The sequence below is a fragment of the Leuciscus leuciscus genome (genome assembly GCF_965113295.1).
Source record: "Leuciscus leuciscus genome assembly, chromosome: 6".
NCBI classification, from domain to species: Eukaryota; Metazoa; Chordata; class Actinopteri; order Cypriniformes; family Leuciscidae; genus Leuciscus; species Leuciscus leuciscus.
In genome coordinates this window covers 17,448,333-17,468,768 of record NC_138730.1, presented here as the reverse complement: position 1 = coordinate 17,468,768, position 20,436 = coordinate 17,448,333, and the positions used below count along the sequence as shown (strand labels likewise).

The 20,436-nt window shown below is 37.8% G+C and overlaps 1 protein-coding gene across 1 annotated transcript in view; it reads right to left on the bottom strand.

Moving 5' to 3' along the window:
• The window catches only part of ephb3a (eph receptor B3a), a 37,334-nt gene that overhangs the window by 10,312 nt on the left and 6,586 nt on the right, over window positions 1-20,436 (bottom strand). The window contains exons 3-13 of the mRNA XM_082172402.1: window positions 18,972-19,256; window positions 17,483-17,870; window positions 13,582-13,737; window positions 11,892-12,227; window positions 11,376-11,500; window positions 10,830-10,986; window positions 9,898-10,006; window positions 7,222-7,274; window positions 5,888-6,010; window positions 4,229-4,476; window positions 698-913 (exon numbers count right to left, since the gene is read on the bottom strand). Of these exons, the coding sequence (XP_082028528.1) occupies window positions 698-913; window positions 4,229-4,476; window positions 5,888-6,010; window positions 7,222-7,274; window positions 9,898-10,006; window positions 10,830-10,986; window positions 11,376-11,500; window positions 11,892-12,227; window positions 13,582-13,737; window positions 17,483-17,870; window positions 18,972-19,256 (2,196 nt within the window). The remainder of the gene's footprint in view (window positions 1-697; window positions 914-4,228; window positions 4,477-5,887; window positions 6,011-7,221; window positions 7,275-9,897; window positions 10,007-10,829; window positions 10,987-11,375; window positions 11,501-11,891; window positions 12,228-13,581; window positions 13,738-17,482; window positions 17,871-18,971; window positions 19,257-20,436) is intronic.

Below are 20,436 nucleotides of genomic sequence, written 5' to 3'. Positions count from 1 at the left end.
CTGAACTTGACTGTAAACTTGTCCCTAAAATCTGATTGGTTGATTGGAATGTTGTTCCAGAATGTTGTAAAAAATCATATGATCAATAAGTCATGACAACATTATGTTTTTACATTGCTTTAACTCATCAAAATAAGTTAAGCAATTTTCTACTTTATTTTATAAGTTATACAAGATTCAACAAATGTAAGTCGATTTAATGTAATTTAAGTTGAAATTACTTAATCATCCAAGCAACTTCTTTCACAGTGAGGAACATGTTTTACTTGGTGAAATCACGTTCACAGCTAATGTCGTAAAAAAAAAAAAAAAAAAAAGATTTTATACTATCATCTAGCAATTTGTACTGACATGAAGGAAATGGAGACCTAATGATATCTCTCTGTTATGAAGAATTTTTAATGTCCTCCTTTTTTACTTAATAATTTACTTTACTTATGTAAATTATAAGTACCAGTTATGTGCTTTTTGTTTAAATGAAATTAAATACAATTATATAATTACTTAATTTATTATCAATAAAGGCAAGAGCTCTTTGCTTTAGTCATGTACTGACTACTAATTTGTACAGACAATACACTTTAAGATAAGCTACAATAACGGCTTAGTGGGGGATTGGAGGATTTGTTGGAACAAGGATTTTTCATTATTGCCTTTATATTATTACATAAAAAGAGCAGACCTTATCTGAACTCACCAATGAGCTGGTGTAGGTGGGGTCCGATGAGTTATCATCTAAAAAGCGAGAGAGGCCAAAATCGGACACTTTGCACACCAGGTTGCTGTTGACGAGCACATTGCGAGCAGCCAGGTCACGATGGACGTAGTTCATGTCGGACAGATACTTCATGCCAGCCGCGATCCCCCTCAACATGCCAACCAGCTGCGTTACGGTAAACCTGCCGTCGTTCAGCTGAGCGGGAAACAGTGCAATAAAAGAGGGAGAGTGACATTAACAGATGTAAACATGAAACCACCCCGGTTCTACTCGTTCTAATCAGCCTGACTTTGACAGTGCCGTCGGACTAATACACTTGCGGCATCGGGATGCCAATGCTATGAAGACAGAACTCCACAATAGCTAATCCTAATGGAACAATTTCCTTTGCAAAAGCGCTGAATACTTAAAAGCATAACTCAATTACAGACTTCACATAGAATATCAAAACCACATGTTTTCATTTTCATATTCTGAATAGAGAAAAACTGAAATGCTCTGGTGGGTCGCAGTCTGTATTGATAGGATCACAGAGAGCAGAGATAAAACAGTGGGTAACCACTTTCATTTAGAGTCCAATTCTCACTATTAACTAGTTGCTTATTAGCTTGCATATTACTTGGTTATTGGCTGTTTATTAGTACTTATAAAGCACATATTAATGCCTTATTCTGCATGACCATATTCTACATCCCTTAATCCTACACAATACCTAAACTTAGCAACTACCTTACTAACTATTAATAAGCAGTAATTAGGAGTTTGTTGAGACAAAAATCATAGTTAATAGTTAATTAATAGTGAGAACACACTGCCTGGCAAAAAAAATTAAAAAAATTCAAAGAGTCTATGATTGGATAATTATTGCAGTTATTATGTTTCTAGCATGTTATATGTTTGGCAACAGCTCTTATAAGCCCAATTGAAGTGTGTAGCTTTTCATTTCTTAAACAATCATGTAGGAAGACACATCATGGCCATATTCCAGGATGACAATGTCAAGATTCATCAGGATCAAACTGGAAAAGAATGCTTGGGAGGAGCATGAGGAATAATTTTCACACAGGAATTGGTATCACTGAGTCCAGACCTTAAATTCATTGAAAGTCTTTGGGGTGTGCTGGAGGAGACTTTACAGAGCGATGGACTTAATCTTGACCAAAAATTGATGCACCTCTTGACGGAAATAAAAGGTTGTGATGTTATTTCCATCAAGATGTGCATCAATTTTTGGTCAAGATCTTGGCCATGATGTGTTTTCCTGGGTTGCAAGTATACACTGTATATATACATATATACTTTTGTACAAAAAATCATCGATCTTCGGATTTATGTCCATATAAAAATGTACTTTAATTCTACAGTTCTTCTGCTGAAGAAACCTCTGATGGGAAATTCTCAAGTCTACTGTTCACAAATAGCACATGGTTCATGTTAAGCCTCGAAGCAAAAGGACATCATCACGTCTGTAGCCAGTCTCGCTTGGTTTGGCTCCAATGACGATAAACATTCTGCTACAAGATTCTGATGTTGATGCTTTTTTATCTTCTTCTAAAGTTGAAGATGAATCATGCCAAAGCTTGTTCCTACGGATATTTTTAGAAGCGCGTTTGTGTGTATGCGTGGAAATGAGTGTGCTTGTGTCCCTGGCTGGACTTTGTGTGAGTACAGGCTGTGCCGTAGGAAGATGCCGGGCTGGTTGGGTGCATGTGCTTTAAGTTCATCGGCTGGTGCTCAGACAGAGCGAGACTATCCCACCTCTGGATGTCGAAACTCTCAGTGTTCTGCATTGACTGCATGGGTTGGTTAAGGTTCTGGAGTTCAAACAGTTTATCAAGTGTTTCTGTCGAAACTCAAGGATTACATAAAGACTTTAGATTACTTTGGTATTTTTAAAGATTTTCAAAAGCCAGATGTTGACACAAGTGAAGCAAGGTTCTGTCTAAAGAACCATGAATAAGTGTTTAATGCTAAGGAGTTATCAAATTCCCCTGTCAGCACGAAAAAAGTTATTACTGACAGTCTGGCCACAGATTCATGCAAGGGAAGTTTTGTAAAGTACAGTGATGTATTTCAGACTGAAGCAGAATATTCAATTGGACTTGATTTTATCCATCGGGAATTGATTGAACAAGTTATTAAATTTTGATGAAAGATTATGAAGCCAAACTTTTTTCTTACCACCAGGGGTGTGACTAGGCGAAGCCCCGAAGGTTTTCCAAAAGCTGCGTTTGTTCTTTCCAGCTTTTTTTATTTATTTTTTTAAACACTGAGTCTTTTTCTTTCATTCTTTTTAATGTATGCACTGCAGCAATTTTTTTTTATTGCAATGGAACTTGATTTAATATGCAATTGATGTATTTTAACACCCCATCTAGATCGCAAGCTAGCAATGCAACACGACTCAACAGATTCTTTCAATTTAATGGCAGTGCTTTAGTTTGTCACATTGCGTCACTAGCTGTATAAACAGGGTGCTTTACTATACTCTTCAAATATGTTTACAGGGCCTCAAAGACATGGACCGTGGGGAAAAACAATCAACATTCATTACATTATATCGATTTATATATAATTTATATGTTTAGTTACATTAAGAAAGTCTTAGCTAAGGTTGTATGTTTTATGCACAACACTGGCCACTTGCTTTTCAGCCAAAACTGACACAGTCATTCAAAATATAATGTCCCATTTTAAGTACAGGTACAAGGTGTCACGGTTTGTTTTGGGTTTTGTTCATGTTTCATGTCTTTTATTTTGTAAATAGTCATAGTCGTATTTCCTGTTTGCCATGCTGTCATTGGTTCATTGTCTTGATTGTTCACAGGTGTTTCTTGTTAGTCATTAGTCTCTGTGTGTGTGTACATATATATATATATATATATACATATACAAACACACACACAGAGAGACTAATGACTAACAAGAAACACCTGTGAACAATCAAGACAATGAACCAATGACAACGATACAAGGGTTAAAATGAGCTGGAAAGGTTTATTTATTTATTTTATAATCAACATTATGTTTAGATGGCTTCTTTTATTAACTTTTATATTTCATAGTTTTTTTTTATTTTACTTACTATTGTTGTTACTATTACCAGTTAAAAATGAATATGTAATGTAATGAAATCATATTCTATATGTTTGCATTTGTTTGAACACACTTTTACTTATTAAAGCAGTATACATTTGATTGTGGACTCTATCAGCTCCAGAAGAGAGTGTGTTATGCATTACGATAAATAATGGTAGCAGTTTTAAAAATATATTTGATATATTTTTGTGAAATGTACCAGTGGGCAAATTTAACAGGGTTAGAAAAACGTTAACCTTGATAACTTAGCCGAGCCACGCTAATGATGTATAAAATGCCCATGGGCTCAGTTCCCGATGCTGAGGAATCTCGCACAATAAGACCAGGAATGTCTTTTAAAGTAAAGTAAAGTAAATAAGTAAGGCTAATGCAGTAAAAATGGTTTTGCATCAAATATGATCTCAGTCTTACTCTAAGGAAGGAGTCGAGCGCTCCGTTCTCCATGAACTCTGTGACAATAAGCACGGGACAACTCCTAGTCAGAACTCCTTCCAAGTGGATGACGTTGGGATGGTCAAACTGGCCCATGATACTGGCCTCGCTAAGAAAGTCCCGTCTTTGGCGCTCCGTGTATCCTGCCTTCAGCGTCTTGATGGCCACGGTGGCTTCCTTTCTGCCAGGCTGTTTGAGTCGGCCTCGACACACCTCCCCGAACTCTCCTGAATGAATGGAGCAGAGAGGAAGAGGAGAGAGAGAGAGAGAGAGGGAGTGGGGTGAGGGGTGTGAGGGAGAGGGAGGATTATTGGTTTGAGCTCAGGATAAAAAAAATCATTCGAGGGAAGAAATGATGTACTGCTGAAAGACCAAGGAAAGTGCAAGAGAGAGAGCGAGCGAGAGAGAGAGAGAGAAAGAAAGAGAGAAAAGAGCAGATGGCAACAGTTTAGAGTTTGAATAGACAGGGGACGGATGGAGAGAGAGGGTGAGAGAGGAGTTTAGGGACGGGCTGTGGAGAGGGAGGAGAGAGGAGTTTAAGGGTTGTGGGAGTTTTGGGCCTGGACTCTGGATGTGAACGTTTGAGACGAGGTGGAGGGAAGTGATTCAGATCATAAAACATAAAACAAGCACAGGGATGGAAAAAAAAAAGAAAGAAAAAGAAGAGCATAGGTAAAGGCAGCAAGCAGCATGCATATGGTTAGTTAAAGAATAAACTCTCTGTTATCTTCCATGAATTTGGTTTATTGTAAAAACGGTTAAAAGAGATAGTTCAGCCAAAAAATTTAAATTCTGTCATAATTTACTGACCCTCAAGTTGTTCCAAACCTGTATGAGTTTCTTTCTTCTGCTAAACACAGAGAAGTTTACAGTAGCCATTGACTTCCATAGTATGAGGTTGGGGGGAAATACAATGGAAGTCAATGGGGTCCATCAACTGTTTGGTTTCCCACATTCTTTTGTGTTCAGCAGAAGAAAGACATTTGTACAAGTTTGTGCAAAATTCGTACAAAACTTGAGGATGAGTTGTTGTTTTTGGGTGAACTATCCATTTAAGTTATTTAAATAATACCTATTGTTATAAATGAATATTTTAAAACTTTAATATTTTTTTTCCAAGGCAGTGGTTCTCAACTGGTGTGTTGCAGATCTTTTCAAAACACTGGCTATGGATAGCAGGGAAAAACACTGATCATACAGTCCTCAATATTTATGAAAACAAACAATCTCATTAAAAGGGAGGCTGTCCTGTCAAATCAGTTGTTTTTTTCCATGCCAATTATCATACATTTTCATAAATAATTTTCATAAATTACATTGTAAAGTATAGTCTATTAGAATAGAAAACAGTTCTTTTAAATTGTAACAATTTCACCACATTACTATTTTTACCTTATTTTTGGATCAAATAAATGCCGCCTTGATGAGTATAGCAGTCTTATTTCAAAAACAATATGATTTTTAATCGATACTGTTGGACCAATGCAATTCATGGTAATAATCATAAATATCAACGTTTGATTTTAAAGATTTTTTTGTTACTTTTGTATGATTAACAGTTTTGGTCATGTAAAATCTGGGTACTGAAGCAAAACCAGTTTAAAACCACTGATCCAAGGCATGTTGGGAATGGTTTACCTGCTCCAATGACTTCCTCTATCTTCACACATGAGATGTCAATCTCTCGGGCAAACTCATGAACTGCCTCGTTCGGGTCCTCATATGTAAAAGGGTCAATGTAAACTTTTACGCCCGGTGATACTAAAACGAAAAGAAGTAAAGAAGAATGTTATATATATATATATATATATTTCATATGTACCAATAACAAAAAAAAGAAGACTTAAATAAAATATAATCAAATTCAATGTCCTTTTACATTTTTTTAATCATAAATAATGGAAATATTTTTTTCCTACCAAATTTTTAAAAAATTTTGACACATGCTTCACTGTATATACATAAAATGTCATGATGAAAACAGATATACATCTCACTCTAAATTATATGGTAATTCATACTTTTTTACCTCCAAAAACATACATTTTTACAGTAAAATTTACATTTTTTTACTGTAGTATTTTTGTATTCTTCAACAATTAAAATGATTGAAGAAAAATTATGATTTTTTTTTACTATATTATACTTGATACAATAGTTTTCCACCATGTTATGGTGACTTAAAGGGATAGTTCACTTTGAAATTAAATTTTGGTATGTTTTAGCTTACCTCAAGGGCATCCAAGATGTAGGTGTCTTTTTTTCCGCAGTAGTTTCAATTTTGATATTTTTAGGTCAAACCGTTCTTGTCTGTCAGTCATATAATGCAGGTCGATGGTCACTGTCTCAAAGAGCATGCACAGAGTCCAAATTAAAACAATTCCCCATCGTCCAAATTAAACATATAGATATATACACTAGATGTCGCATTGGCTACTGCGAAACCGTAGCCAATGCGACATCTAGTGTATATATCTATACCCGCCCGCGCTCTCAGATCACTTGGACGCGGCTGTGTTCAAGAGGTAAAAACGATATAAATACTGTTCGTTTTCTCACACAAACCGCTCGTTTCGTGTCTTGGGCCATCAATGTGTACTTACGATGGGGAATTGTTTAATTTGGACGATGGGGAATTGTTTTAATTTGGACTCTGTGCATGCTCTTTGAGACAGTGACCATCGACCTGCATTATATGACTGACAGACAAGAACGGTTTGACCTAAAAATATCAAAATTGAAACTACTGCGGAAAAAAAGACACCTACATCTTGGATGCCCTTGAGGTAAGCTAAAACATACCAAAATTTAATTTCAAAGTGAACTATCCCTTTAATAATTTAATTAAATGTAATATATTTTTAAATATGTTATATCATTGCACCATATTCACAAGCTTTCTCTTGCCACATCAGTAAATATGTATAGCAAGAACTATATCTTTTTTGTAAACAGGGTGCAGTTATACTCACCGTACTGCTGCAGTTTTTCCGTATACTCCAGCTCAGATCCAGTACGCTGCCGTCTGTAACCAGATTATACACACACTGAGAGTCTGGCTTAAGACTGGATTTACACGGTACAGGCAAACACACACATTTTTTTTTAACTGGGGCATCTTGTGAAAGAGAACATTTGAGTGCTTTAGGTATTTCATATGCTTCAATCATCAGTTATGTCCCTCAAATTGCTAGTTTTAATCAATCTAAACTTATGAGGATGATTCACCCCCCTAAAAGCCGGATCTAGGCCTTTTCAGCCATTTCTAGCCATTTGCGCCTAATTGCGATACAGTACATGCAGGATTCAAAGGCCGGGTCACCACAACAAGCAGCGCGAAAGATCAACCGTCAAGACTGTCTTGTCGTCGCCTCTAACCAGAACTCCTCCATTACACGGTTCAGATGAGCCGAAATGTAGGTTATACTCTAAAAACAGTAAGTCAATTAACACCAAATCATAGGTTGGATCCTTAAGAGCGGAACAAATAACCAGGCCCGGAACATACATGCTAATCTGTGCTCGGTTCATGCCTGTATCAAGTGTCTGAAGACAGTGAACAGTGTATTTAAATCTCAGGATTCTCATTAAGATCTCTTTGTTTCACTAACTCTGCATAAGTAGCGCGTTTGAAAGGGAACGGGAGCAAAGGAGCCTATTGGAATTCGCCATCTGTGGGATTCCTTTTGTCTCTTGACCTGTGCTAACAATGACGCCTGCTGCTAATTAGCATCTCATCTCCAATTTAAATGTCAGGAGGAAAAGAGTGACGCTCCAGCGCGCACACACACAAAGAAAACATTGGGATACTAGCGCAGAGGGCATGAATGAGAGAGAAGAAAGAGCTTGAAGCGGAGAGGAGGAGACGCTTTGGCACAACAAGGCGGTCACAGTCAAGAAGAATGTGTCAAATAGACACAGTGGCAGTCTGCCGTCTCTGGAGTGATTGGCAACGTCCCAGTCTTCGTTCGGATCTGGGCGAAGTGGCCTCAAATGAGCATCTTGTGAGAGTCTCATAAATATCCGAAGTCAGACGCACTTTGAAGTCTGTTTAGCAGTGCCCATCTTGTGCTATTGAGTTTGTTTGACACCAAGTACTGAGGCATTGAAATGATAAACAATAGAAATAGCCCTTTGCTAAGTCAACATGAAATTTAAATGGACCCCGTTTACTTTCGTACTATCTCACCGCGAGTCCCTGGTCTAAAGGCGCGGTCGCATTAGCAAAATTGCGGGATGATATAATTTTTGCATTCGCATTTGCTCCAAGAGCAAAAGGAAAAAACCCACCATTGCGCTTCTCTGACTTTACAAAAGAGGAAAAAATAGCGAGAGATTGATTACATTGGTCAGATGAGAGAAAGATGTGAAATTTGCCATCAATCCCTCAGCAGTTGAATTAGAAATGCAGTAGCGTTAACTAGTTCTCTGTAATTTAATGCGAACATAATATAACACAAAGTATAGTGTTTTAAATGTACATTACATATTTTGTTTAAAAATGATATTAAAAATACGTTGCTCGATTTATGATGTTAATAACTGTGGAAATGCGTCATCACAGTTTGTGAAAAGGGTCCAAGGCTGGATTTCGCCCGCAAAAATTAGGCAAACAACAGTAAATGTGACCGGACTTTAATTGTGAATAAATCAATCAGTTCACGCAATTCCAAATATATATATATATATATATATATATACACATATATATATTAGTGCAGTCAAATCGATTAATCGCGATTATTCACGTCTAACATAAATGTTTTTGTTTACATTATATATGTATCTGTATATGTATATGTATATGTATATGTATATATATATATATATATATATATGTGTGTGTGTGTGTGTATATATATATATATATATATATATATATATATATGTGTACACAGACACACACATACACATTAATATATATAAATACATACTGTGTATATATATATATATATATCAATTTGGGATGCATGATATATCGCCGACCATATCGGTTCATCTCGCTATCGGCACAATAATAAAATTTGGCTGATATGTTAAAGCCGATAAATAATGGATTAATTTCATTAGCTGAGACACTTCAGATGAGCACTGTTCAACATGATGGTTTCGAATGGCTTGAAATATGATTGGAATCACTTCAAAAAAGGAAAATACAGTTTAGTGCAACATGTGCAGCAAAAGTCTGTCATATAGGCTACATAAAATTATAATGAGAACATTATAATTGTGTGTTTGGGACGTGGCATTTAATGGTGAGACTTGTTTTTGTAATCTGGCTCTCAAAAATGATATACAAATTTTGATTAAGATTTATCGGCCAATATATCGGTTATCAGATTTCAGATATAAAGAATTATCGTATTGGCCAACATTTTCATATCGGTGCAGAGAGAGAGAGAGAGAGAGAGAGAGAGAGAGAATGTTGTCATAATCTTTTATAAAAATTTTCTTCACTTTACACCTCTGCCTTTAGTTTTCCTCATTAAATATACTAATTCAGTCAGAAATAAGTGCAAGGGCAAAATACCTTATTTTCTGATCCACATACGAAAGAAAACCACACAGGTTTGGAACAACATGAGAATGAGTAAATGATGACAGAACTATCCCTAAGTTATGAACGGGTGTTCACTGATAAAACTTACCTAAGGCAAACAACAGCAATGACCACCATGGCAAGGATGACCACAAATCCAGCCGCTGCGGAGCCCACAATGAGCGGCAGCAGGTCCTGTACTGACCGCTCTGGGTCATCTGTCAGATGAATTTAAATTTATTTACAATACCAATAATGGAGAAATATAGGCAAAGCTTCATGATATTTCTTCTAAAATCCACCAGAAATAATTAAAACAGACATAGCTGTAAGAGTACTGAACCACTTCCAACCACTTCTGTCCTGATTTCTTCAAGGGGAGGGTCTATGGGCGGGTAAATGTATGTGTTTTATTAGATCTTTCAATCTAATGGACAAAATAAGGTCACGCAATTTACATATGAACGCGCCCGGAGACGACGAAAAAACATATGAAGAGCATCAGCTTTCATTTCTACTCTGACAGCCGCAAGATCACGCTAAACACGGTGAGTGTGTTTTAGAAATCAGGAATAGTGAGAGAACATTGTGGTTGGTATGTTTTTCGTCTTCAAACCAAACTTGGGTCTTACTGTACCTAGCAATTTTAAATCCTGTCTGGCTAGCGCGCTAGTTTACTCAATAGGTGGAGAAGGTGGTCTGTAGTGGCTGGTCGATCTCATTCAATCACATGAGCGTTTACACTACGAAAGCAATCCGGTCAAATGCGTTTTCAACTACCTCTGGAAGTGGTCGAAAGTGGACAAGCTCAAAAATTTTTAGGCCCTATTTACATCTGTATTTAGCATCGTCCATTTGTGATCCAATCGACCAAAATGCATCTTAATACCAGATGTAAACAGGGCCTTGGAGAAACAATTTGGATATTACAGAGATCTCATTTGTTATAATCCTTTGCTATGCGTAGGTTTACATGGTTTGCACTTGGCCACTCAGTATCTTTGCAACAGATGCAAAGTAAATAAAAGTGCGTGCCCTTACCATACAGACTCGTACTGAAGTCCACCGGGCTGCTATAACGTCCGTACCCGGCTACCGTACGAGCCCGTATCTGCACGGCGTACACCGTGCCAGCCTTTAAACCCTCCACTTTGGCCGAAGTGTGCTGGGCGGTGACCGTGTGCGAGAACAACTCTCCCTGAGAAAAAGAAAAACACACACACTGAACGGCCAAAACTAGACTCTGGAGTCATTCAGTGCTTAAAGTGAATGTTTAGTTAACAATTTTCACTGCAATTAGCGGATCAAAAGTGTTTGAAAAGACATTCCACGGCTAAAACTGTGATCCAAACACGCGGCAGCAAGTAAATCCTATAGACGGAATTAAGCTCCACTCTTTTTAGCATTAGCCATTGGGTTTTGACCAGTGGCCATCTGTTGTTCCATTGTACTCCACTTTAAGTCGAGCCAGGGTTACTTTGAGCTCACGCCAGTTAAACCCATGCTGGGTGCCTGGTGTAATGTCATCTGGCTCAGGTTCAAGAGTTCTTCAGTAAGGGGTGATTTAGATGCGCAGCAGTTCCTCACCCTCTCCTGGTACTTGATCTCATAATCCAGGATCACGCCATTGGGCCGCTCTGGGGGCAGCCAGGAGAGGCTGAGAGTGCCAGCTGTGGCCCGCATTAAGTGGACGGTGGGGACCGCGGACGGAGCTGGAGGTTTTAAGAGATGGAGAGAGAAAAAGTTGAAGAACTTTATTAGAATAACAGATTAGATTGTAAATATATAGTCTGAAAGGTATATTGTCTGTTCTGATTGCACGGACAGCAGGGAAATAAAACGCTAAAATTAAACAAAAAAATTTAAGAGAAAACACTTTGTTTGAGAAAACACTCGATCTCTACTGTATTTTGGCCTAATTAAATGAATACAATTCTGCAATTTTATAATAGTGTATTTTAATACTTGTGCCACCATTTAAAAAACACAATAGGCCACTTGAGGCTGTGCTTTACTGTGAGTTAACCTGTTCGGGGGGTATAATATAAGCACAGTCTCTTGTGGTTTACTGGTTTATTAGACAATTGAAAATGAATCTCTCACCTGCTTGATTGGTGGTGATATTGACAGTGGCATATTGCGGGGAGGCTGGACTCTTGGGGGACACCCCGTTGACAGCCTGGATCTCAAAGCTGTAATGGGTGTGTGCCTGTAGATTCCTCAGCGCCGCCTGCCTCTCGGCCAGACCCAGTCGGCGAGGAGACACCTCCACGTTATCGTCACACCTTGCACAGGACCCGCCATCGTGCAGGCACTTTTTACACACCACATTATACACCACGTCCCCTCGCCCGCCTAAATCCCGTGGCTCGGACCACTCCAGTAACACTGAAGTCTCGTTCACACTGGAGATCACGTTTAAAGGAGACGAGGGAACAGCTAGGAAGACAACGGTAAAGTGTTATACTTGTGGAACATGTATAATTAAACTCTTTCCCCACCATTGACGGAAATTTCTGTAATTTACAGTATGAGACGGAATTTTCCGGCTTTCTGTGTTTTCACTGTTATACTGTAGGGGGCGCTATTACGCATCTTCTGAAAGAGTACTGAATATCCTGTTCAAAAGACATGTAAAGAAGAAGCAGAAACAAGCAAAAGCATAATGTAAGCAGATATAACGCGATCTTCAACATTCGATCCATCATAGGCAATCCAGGACGAGGTGTAGGACTGTGAAGCTTTGGGGGTGTTGATGGACTCGATCTACTCCATCTACTGTATGTTTTGATCATCATTATGAATCTGATCCTGACACATTTTTCTCAACTTTTTGCTCAAAATGTTGCATTTTTTATGAAACTTACCCACATTCAAGTGTTAAATAAAATAATAAAACAGTTTTTTTTGTTAAAAGCAGAGGCTCTGTTCTTTCTTTTCATATATTCATCCAACAAAATATTCTGGGGGCCATGAACATTTTCAAAAACGCTGGTAGGTAAAGAGTTAGTACAATGTCCTGGAGCGAAACACTTTCTGCACATATCCTACAGTACATGTTTGGTCAGGAATAAAAAACACCTTAGTTTTGTAGATCATTACACAGTAATTCAACACTAATTAAAAAAATCAAGATGCTCAAAGTCAGGCAGTCATTGGTTAAATTATCTATAAATTATCCAAAAATGTCTCACTGGGATTTACAATGCACTCCATAGTTAGCTTGTCAGGGTTAAATCTATAACCAATGAATCTTGCTCAGTGAATCATAATGTAAACTAATTAAATCCAGAAGCTGGATTTTCATTGCACAACTGCCTAAGGAACTGGAAGCTTTGGTTACAATTATTGAAAAGGAAAAACAAAACAAAAATCCCTCTTATTTTGCATACCTCCAACACAATTCAGTTTTTTTTCTTCTTAAATACATAAATTATAAACAACATTCAGGCTCCCTGAAAATGTTTCAAAAGACCTCCACTGCAAAAATGCTCTCCAACCGGGGGTTTTTGCAACATATTGCATCAATGTGTGAATTCATGTGATATTTCCAATTAAATCCATGTGTCAAGACTCAGCAGCGCTGAAGCTAACTAGTTATAATCGCACACTAGATGCTGAGAACCGACGGGCTTACATTAGCGATCATGACCTTTTTGTCAACACGCTTTTCTGTGTCATTAGCCGCCACATCAAACGGGGCGAATGCACAGAGCAGACCTTCTCAACATACAATTAACACAATGTGGGAGCTATTTTAATTTAACAAGTGGCACTGATGGTCATCACTTACTAGTGCAGGCCGTGTCAGGGGGGTCGCTGTCAGCGCGGTAGTAGCCGTTTTGACAAGGGCACATGCTGGACGCCCTAGAGCTGGCCCGGCTGTTGGGAGGGCACGGCATACAAGAACCCTCGCCTTGTTTAGATTTAAAGGTCCCTGGGGTGCACGCTAAAGGAAGAAAAAATGTGTCAAGTCATGCCATTTTCAAAAATGAACTGCAAAAATAATATGCAAAGTGAAATACAAGTGAAATTTTATTTAGTAAAATGGAAAAAAAGGTTAACCTAAAACATTTGCTTCTAAATTGAATTTTTGTTTAAATAAAAATCACTGGATAACCTAAACACATTAAGCTCATTAACGGACCATTCCAGATTCAATACGGGCTCAATTCACCGCATTTGTGGCATAAATTACCACAACGAGTCCCTACTTTTCTTCTAAAAGAGAGAAAAAAAATCTTGGTTGTAATGAGACGCAATGGAACAGAATGGAACCAATCAAAAGTCTAGCCAAAAAAACTAAAACAATCTGTGTGTTAACATGATTTTAAACCATTTTGAAACATCACTTACTAAAGAAAACATAGGAAAGCTATGTAAAGTTATATCCAGTTTACTTCATTGCCATGACCTCAAAATGCCCGTAAAAAAACAAGAACAACTTTACAACTCAAATAATACTCAAGCTTTACCATAGATGTTAATGTTTTTATATTAGAAGCTCTACATTTCTCCTTTTAAATCCTACAAAAATTGGCCCCATTCACTTAAATTTTAAGTGCCATACCGTAACTTCATTGTTACGACAACAAAAAGACTAAAACCCTAAACAACCATAAAAATGACAAGAACAACCTTACAGCTCAAATAACACTCTAGTTTTAATATAATCATTCATGTAAGTGCTTTCAAATCATATCTGCTTTTGAATCCTTAAAAAAAAATTGTCTTCGTTCACTTCCATTGTAAGTGCCTCACCGTAACTTCATTGACCTGACGATGTAACGCCTAAAACCTAACAACCATACAAAATAACAAGAACTTTACAAGCTCAACTAACACTCCCCCATTCACTTCCATTGTAAGTGCCGCCACATAAACTTAGATTTTTAGTAATCAACATTATACCACAAATGTTGTCAGTTGATCTTAACCTGGAATATTCCTTCAAGATTACCACTTTTTACAGTGTACCATGTCGCCACTTGATATCCAAAGTAAGATCTGGGTCACGAACCAGCTGCAGATCACTGGAATAAATAATTTTTCTATTGCAAAAATGGCGCACTTCAGAATACGATTTGAAACATTCAGAATAATAACGAATCACCCAAGCTTAGATAAAGTTAGTTTGCTAACCGCGCCGCCGAGGCCAAACTGAGCTATAATGATGCGCTAAACTCAGTCCGTTTCTTTTGGAAGAAAATGGCTGATGTAACAGTCTGGCTGGAATCTGCAGCTTTCACAAAGCTCTGTTTTCCCTGTAAACAAGCAGCCACGCCCGTATCTCCAGACAAAACGCTGCAGTTAATGAGGAACATGCTGAGAATCGTGTCCTGCTTGTGACACCGTCAGTAAATTATAGCACATACAGAAAAAAAAAACATCTTCAGTATTTCTTCCCATGACACATATCGCTTCACGGCTAGTGTAATAAGACAGTGGAAAATCCGAGAGAGTGGCCCCTGCTCTCAAACCTTAACACGCGTGGCGTTCCGCATTCAGACCGAGCGCGAGAACGAGACGGGAAGAGCTTTGAGAAAAAGAAAAAAGTGAGAACATACCCAACCTGACAGATAAATGTTAACTGGGCTTGGCTGTTTCCCTTATGTGTGTGTGCAGATTAATGCTGGAAGGTGATAAAGGAAATTAGACGCACTCTCCATTGGCCACGGCGCATCTCACGGCTGTATAGCGCGGCCCTGGAGAGTCGTTTATCAGTCCTTTAAAGCAAGCTCTTAACCTTGAACAACCAGATGGAAACAAATGAGCCGCCACATACTGGCAATCTCAAAGGAAGTTCCCCCTCTGTCCACCAGTTCCTTCCCAGAGAACAGTCCAGGAGGCCCGTCCAATTCACATTTTATTACTCCGAGCCCACCTCATCATTCGCTCGCGCTCCCTCTCTCCTCCCCCACTCTCTGTAGTCTATCTTTTAATTTTCCCCATTACTCTCCCAGACTCGCGTTTGAGAATTGGTCTCGCTTTCTGCAGCAGCATCCGTCTCTGGTATATCGCTCTGTTAGGGCTCTATCAGATGTGTCAATGGAAGCTGTGGGCTGCGCTGTTGGCAGCTTTGTTCTCTGACACCACTGCAGTCCTCCACCCATTACTGAGACTCTCTCTCTTCTGTGCTGAGCCCAGATAAGGTCTGCGGAGAGACTGTGGATGAGTACGGCTCCAGACTCCAGATTCTGGACTGGCAGGCTGTACTAGCCTTGTTGAACTCCTATATTCTGGCCTTTTCATATTCACCTAAAAACCCTATTAGCAGTTTTGGCACTTTAACCCCAGAATGCAAAAAGGAATCCAATTAGCGAATAGTCTTATAACATGTTTCAAAGAAATGGAGAATGTACCGACTACTCCTATTCATTTAATAAAATTGAACAGTGATATGGAGCGTGGAACTCCAAAACGACAAAACAAAAAGCGCCATAAATGTTTCATAAAAGTAGTTAATGGGACTACCCACAAAGGAATTACCATTTACTTTTATTAAATGGAAAATAGTAAATGAATTTTCTTGTTTTGGGGGAAAATGATTTAAATTGTCTATTTGTGTTATAAATTCACTTGTATGGTCTTACGAGACAAATTTGCACTATGACAAAACCTTCCTTTAAAGGCGTGCTCAATTGCAAGTATTTGAGTAATATAATTAGGGTGTAGCTTTTATAAAATATCCACTACTGTTAAAAAATGTGTGGTCGGTAAGATTTATTAAATGTTTTTGAAAGAAGTCTCTTATACACGTCAAGGCTGTATGTAGTGGCAGTAATATTGTAATATTTTCTATTTTAATACATTTTAAAATATATTATTTAATGTCAAAGTTGAATATATTAAGCAAACATTACACCAGTCTTCAGTGTCACATGATGCATACTGAGCCACATGTAATGCAAAGCACTATGGGCCAGATTTACTAAACAGGGCAAATTAGTGTGAGAGCGCAATTGAAAAAAAGCGCCGATGGGAGTGGAAAGTTCTGCGCATGATCTACTGACGACGTGCAAATTAAAGAACAGACGCAGTCGGATCATTTCCATAATGACCACCACAATCTACCAAGAGCAGCGCAAATTAGCATCTGGTTTAAGACATGCTTTTTGGGCAGTAAATAATGGCGCATATACCTTTAAATTGACTAGCACAAACCTTAGTAAATCGCATTGTGTGGCTCATTTAAATACTCTCCTCCCAAAAATGTTGCGTCTAAAAGGGAAAGATGCATATGCAATAAGGCCATGCTGCAAAAATAACACCTTTTCAGCACAAATTTTTCACTGCATGTCTGAAGTAAATCCTGACAGAAGTTTTTAACGCCAATAGAGGGTTTGCGCTTTCGCAAGCTGTTAGTAAATCTGGCTCTAAATGTGAAATTAGATCAAATCATCAAAGAACTAGTTCACATCATCTTCAAATGTTAAGAAAAGACCACTTAATGTGAAAAATTTAGCAAAAAATAGATAAAAAATGCTATTCAGTGAGGTATGTTTTAATTATGTAAAAAATTAGCATTGCCAGTGACTGCTTAAAAGAGGATAATAAAACCTCTCTGACCTGCAAGTAACCTTTGCGTTGCTTCCATGCAGATTTTATAATCCGTATTGTAGCATCTGCCAGCATACACTCAAAAGCTTTCACCAGAATCCGCTTTACTCAGATTAAAAAAGCCAAACACTTACCCTGGCACTGAGTGTCTTTCTTGGCCGGCTCAAAGCCCGGCATGCAGGTGCACGCTCCCACGGGAACCATCCATTCTCCGTCTCCGTTACAGTACAGCTTTAGAGGGACCGATTCCTCTGCGGCGTTTGGCACGCAGGCTCCGGCAGCGATGACCAGAGACGTGGCCTCCGCACCAGTGGCCGTCTCAGGGAAGACAGCGAAGTTGGCAATGGTGGTGGAGCACTTTTTAAAGAAGATCCTGGCCGAGATGAGGGACATGCAGGCGCCCAGGTCCTGGAAGGCCAGGTAGAAACCAGCTTTGGAAAGAGGACCGAAGCTCCGTACTTTGGTGTTGACGATTCCCGATTCCAGCAATGAGAAGCTCTCGTCGGGGGCAATGGTGTCCACCTGGGATAAAAGCCAATGGATTAGGTAAAGACATTCAATTGGACGTTTGTGTCCAATCACATCTGGAAGGGACCTATTCATTCTGTCATTATTTACTTAGTCTTTTTAACTTGGTAAAGGTTTTGGCACTTGCCATGTGAACACAAAAAAATGGACATGATTCCAAAAGGTTAAATGGTCTTGTGAAAAATATAGTCACACACAGTCTAAAATGACTGCACTGGAAATTAATGGGAGCTCAATTTTATCTAGTTTTTAGTACTGCAGCCAATACAAATTTTACTGAAAGCTAATTTTTTGAGATATCAAGCTTAAATTTGGAACACAAGTAGTTTAGATTCAAGGCTTTGATTGTCTTGCAGTTTTAGAGTAAAACATGATTTTGAAAATATATATATATTTCATATTAAAAAAAAGTAATAGTATTTTTGTAAATTTTTCATAACAATACACGTAAAATTCTGTTACTTTTTTTAAGTGACCTTTTTTTCAAACTTTTTTTCACTTCAGCAATAATCTGCCAAGTGTAGTCTTTGAAAAGAGATCAAACTTAGGTATGTGCTCCAAAGCATTCAAGATTTACGACAGTTTTAGTTGGACATTTTTTTTTTCAGGTCTATGCTTTCAAAAGTGAATAAATGGATTATTAAAAAAAACATTATCAAACTAAAATATAGTACAATTATTTCATTGACAAAAATAAAAAAATAAAAAATAAAATAAAATTCTTACTACAAAATTCCCTGTTGATTGATTTTCTAATTTGAAATACTGGATTTCTCTTTTGCTGAAACAATGGTAAACGTGACAACACCTTAAATCTGTATGACTTACTTCCCTGAGCCCAAAAAATAAAATTGGACCCCTCTGACATTCATTAAATGGGCACTAACATAATATATTATTTTATGTTTCACAATAGATAGAAAATCATAACAGGTTTGGAATGACACGAGGGTGAGTAAACAATAGAATGTTTGTTTTTTGCCAAACTATCCCTTTAAATATGTGTTATATTCCCAAGTAAATAGTGAAAATGCCACTATTCACCAAAACATTGCAAAATGTATCTCATGCAAAGTGTTACATTAAAAATCAGACCTTCACGTAAGGATTCTCCCTCCAGTGTGGGATGGTTTCTGTGGCAATGTCTCCATCCGATTCATAGTAGAACAAATTAAAGGTCTCCTTACAGGAGCCAGGAATATTGGGAATACTGCCACAGTCCCGCACAGAGAACTTGAGCTCCACGTAGACCCGAAGGACTCCTCGACGGGGGATGAAGTCTGTGCGGAGCCAGTTGTTCTGATTGGGCTCCAGTACGTTACAGACCTGGTAGGTCCTGATGGGGCTCAAGTGGTCATCATATCCACTCACTTCCTCCCACTGAGAAGGGCACAACACACGGTCACTGACTGCACAATCAGCTTTCTAGAAATGTAACTGCATCCAGTGCAGTGTAATTTACCATTTAAGTCTTACTGCGTTGCTTCCTACCAAAGAAACAAGCAAAACATGGAACCCAGTGAGGTTATAACTTGTGACCTTCCTCACTCTTTATACTGAAATCCTTCTTTGTATATAGTTTCTATAGAATGTAACAGAGCTCATTGCAAAGGCTGCATTGCATTTGTTGGCTGCATACGTAATTGAGGCTGCTTCATTTCAGTTAACTGACCATTACATTCAAAACTCATAAAGAAATTACAACAATTTACGCTTCACTAGGAATAACGATCAATTTGATAAGGGTTACTGTTCTGAAATAAGACTTAAGACTCTAGTCCTTTTTAGGACGCAGCCTTCAAAATGAGACACGACATGAGTGTCCTGATCAAGCACAATGTAATAAAGATCCTAGGGGTGTAACGATACCCTCAAGTTACGATTCAATATATATCACGATACTGAACTCACGATACGATATTATTGCGATACTCCAAGACATTGTAAAAGGTTAACAAAATTTTTACTGTTGATTAAAATGCAAAATTTGGTATAACATTGGGGGTGTAAATGAATAGGCTTGGACTTGGTGCTGGTAACCCAATGCACAGGACAATGGTGACACCAGAATTATTAGGAAGCTTAAAATACAGAATTATTTTAGACGAATATGCTTGCACTCTGTCACTGATTAGATATATTTAAAATAATGTAGGCCACTTTTTACTGGTAACATAAGACATTTGGAACTTTCCGGACCCACAAATATTCCCCCATACATTATATTCAATAATATATACATAATCTCTTAATATTGAGATTCTATTAAATATTCTATTAATTTATTCAAAAATAAATGCACTCCCCAAAAATCTATATATGAATGATTAATTCATGATATTTGTAAAAACAAAAACACACACTTTTTTTTGTTGCCTTAAACATGTTTGAAAATGAAAATAATGATTAAGATGTGTACACTCACGTATAAAAAAAATGTAGGAACTTTTTACTTGATGGAAAATGCCAATTTTAGAGTAATTAAATTTTCACAATCTGTCATTGATCACTATATTAAACATCTCATATTTTGGGATTGGCTGTGAAATCGCATCAAATT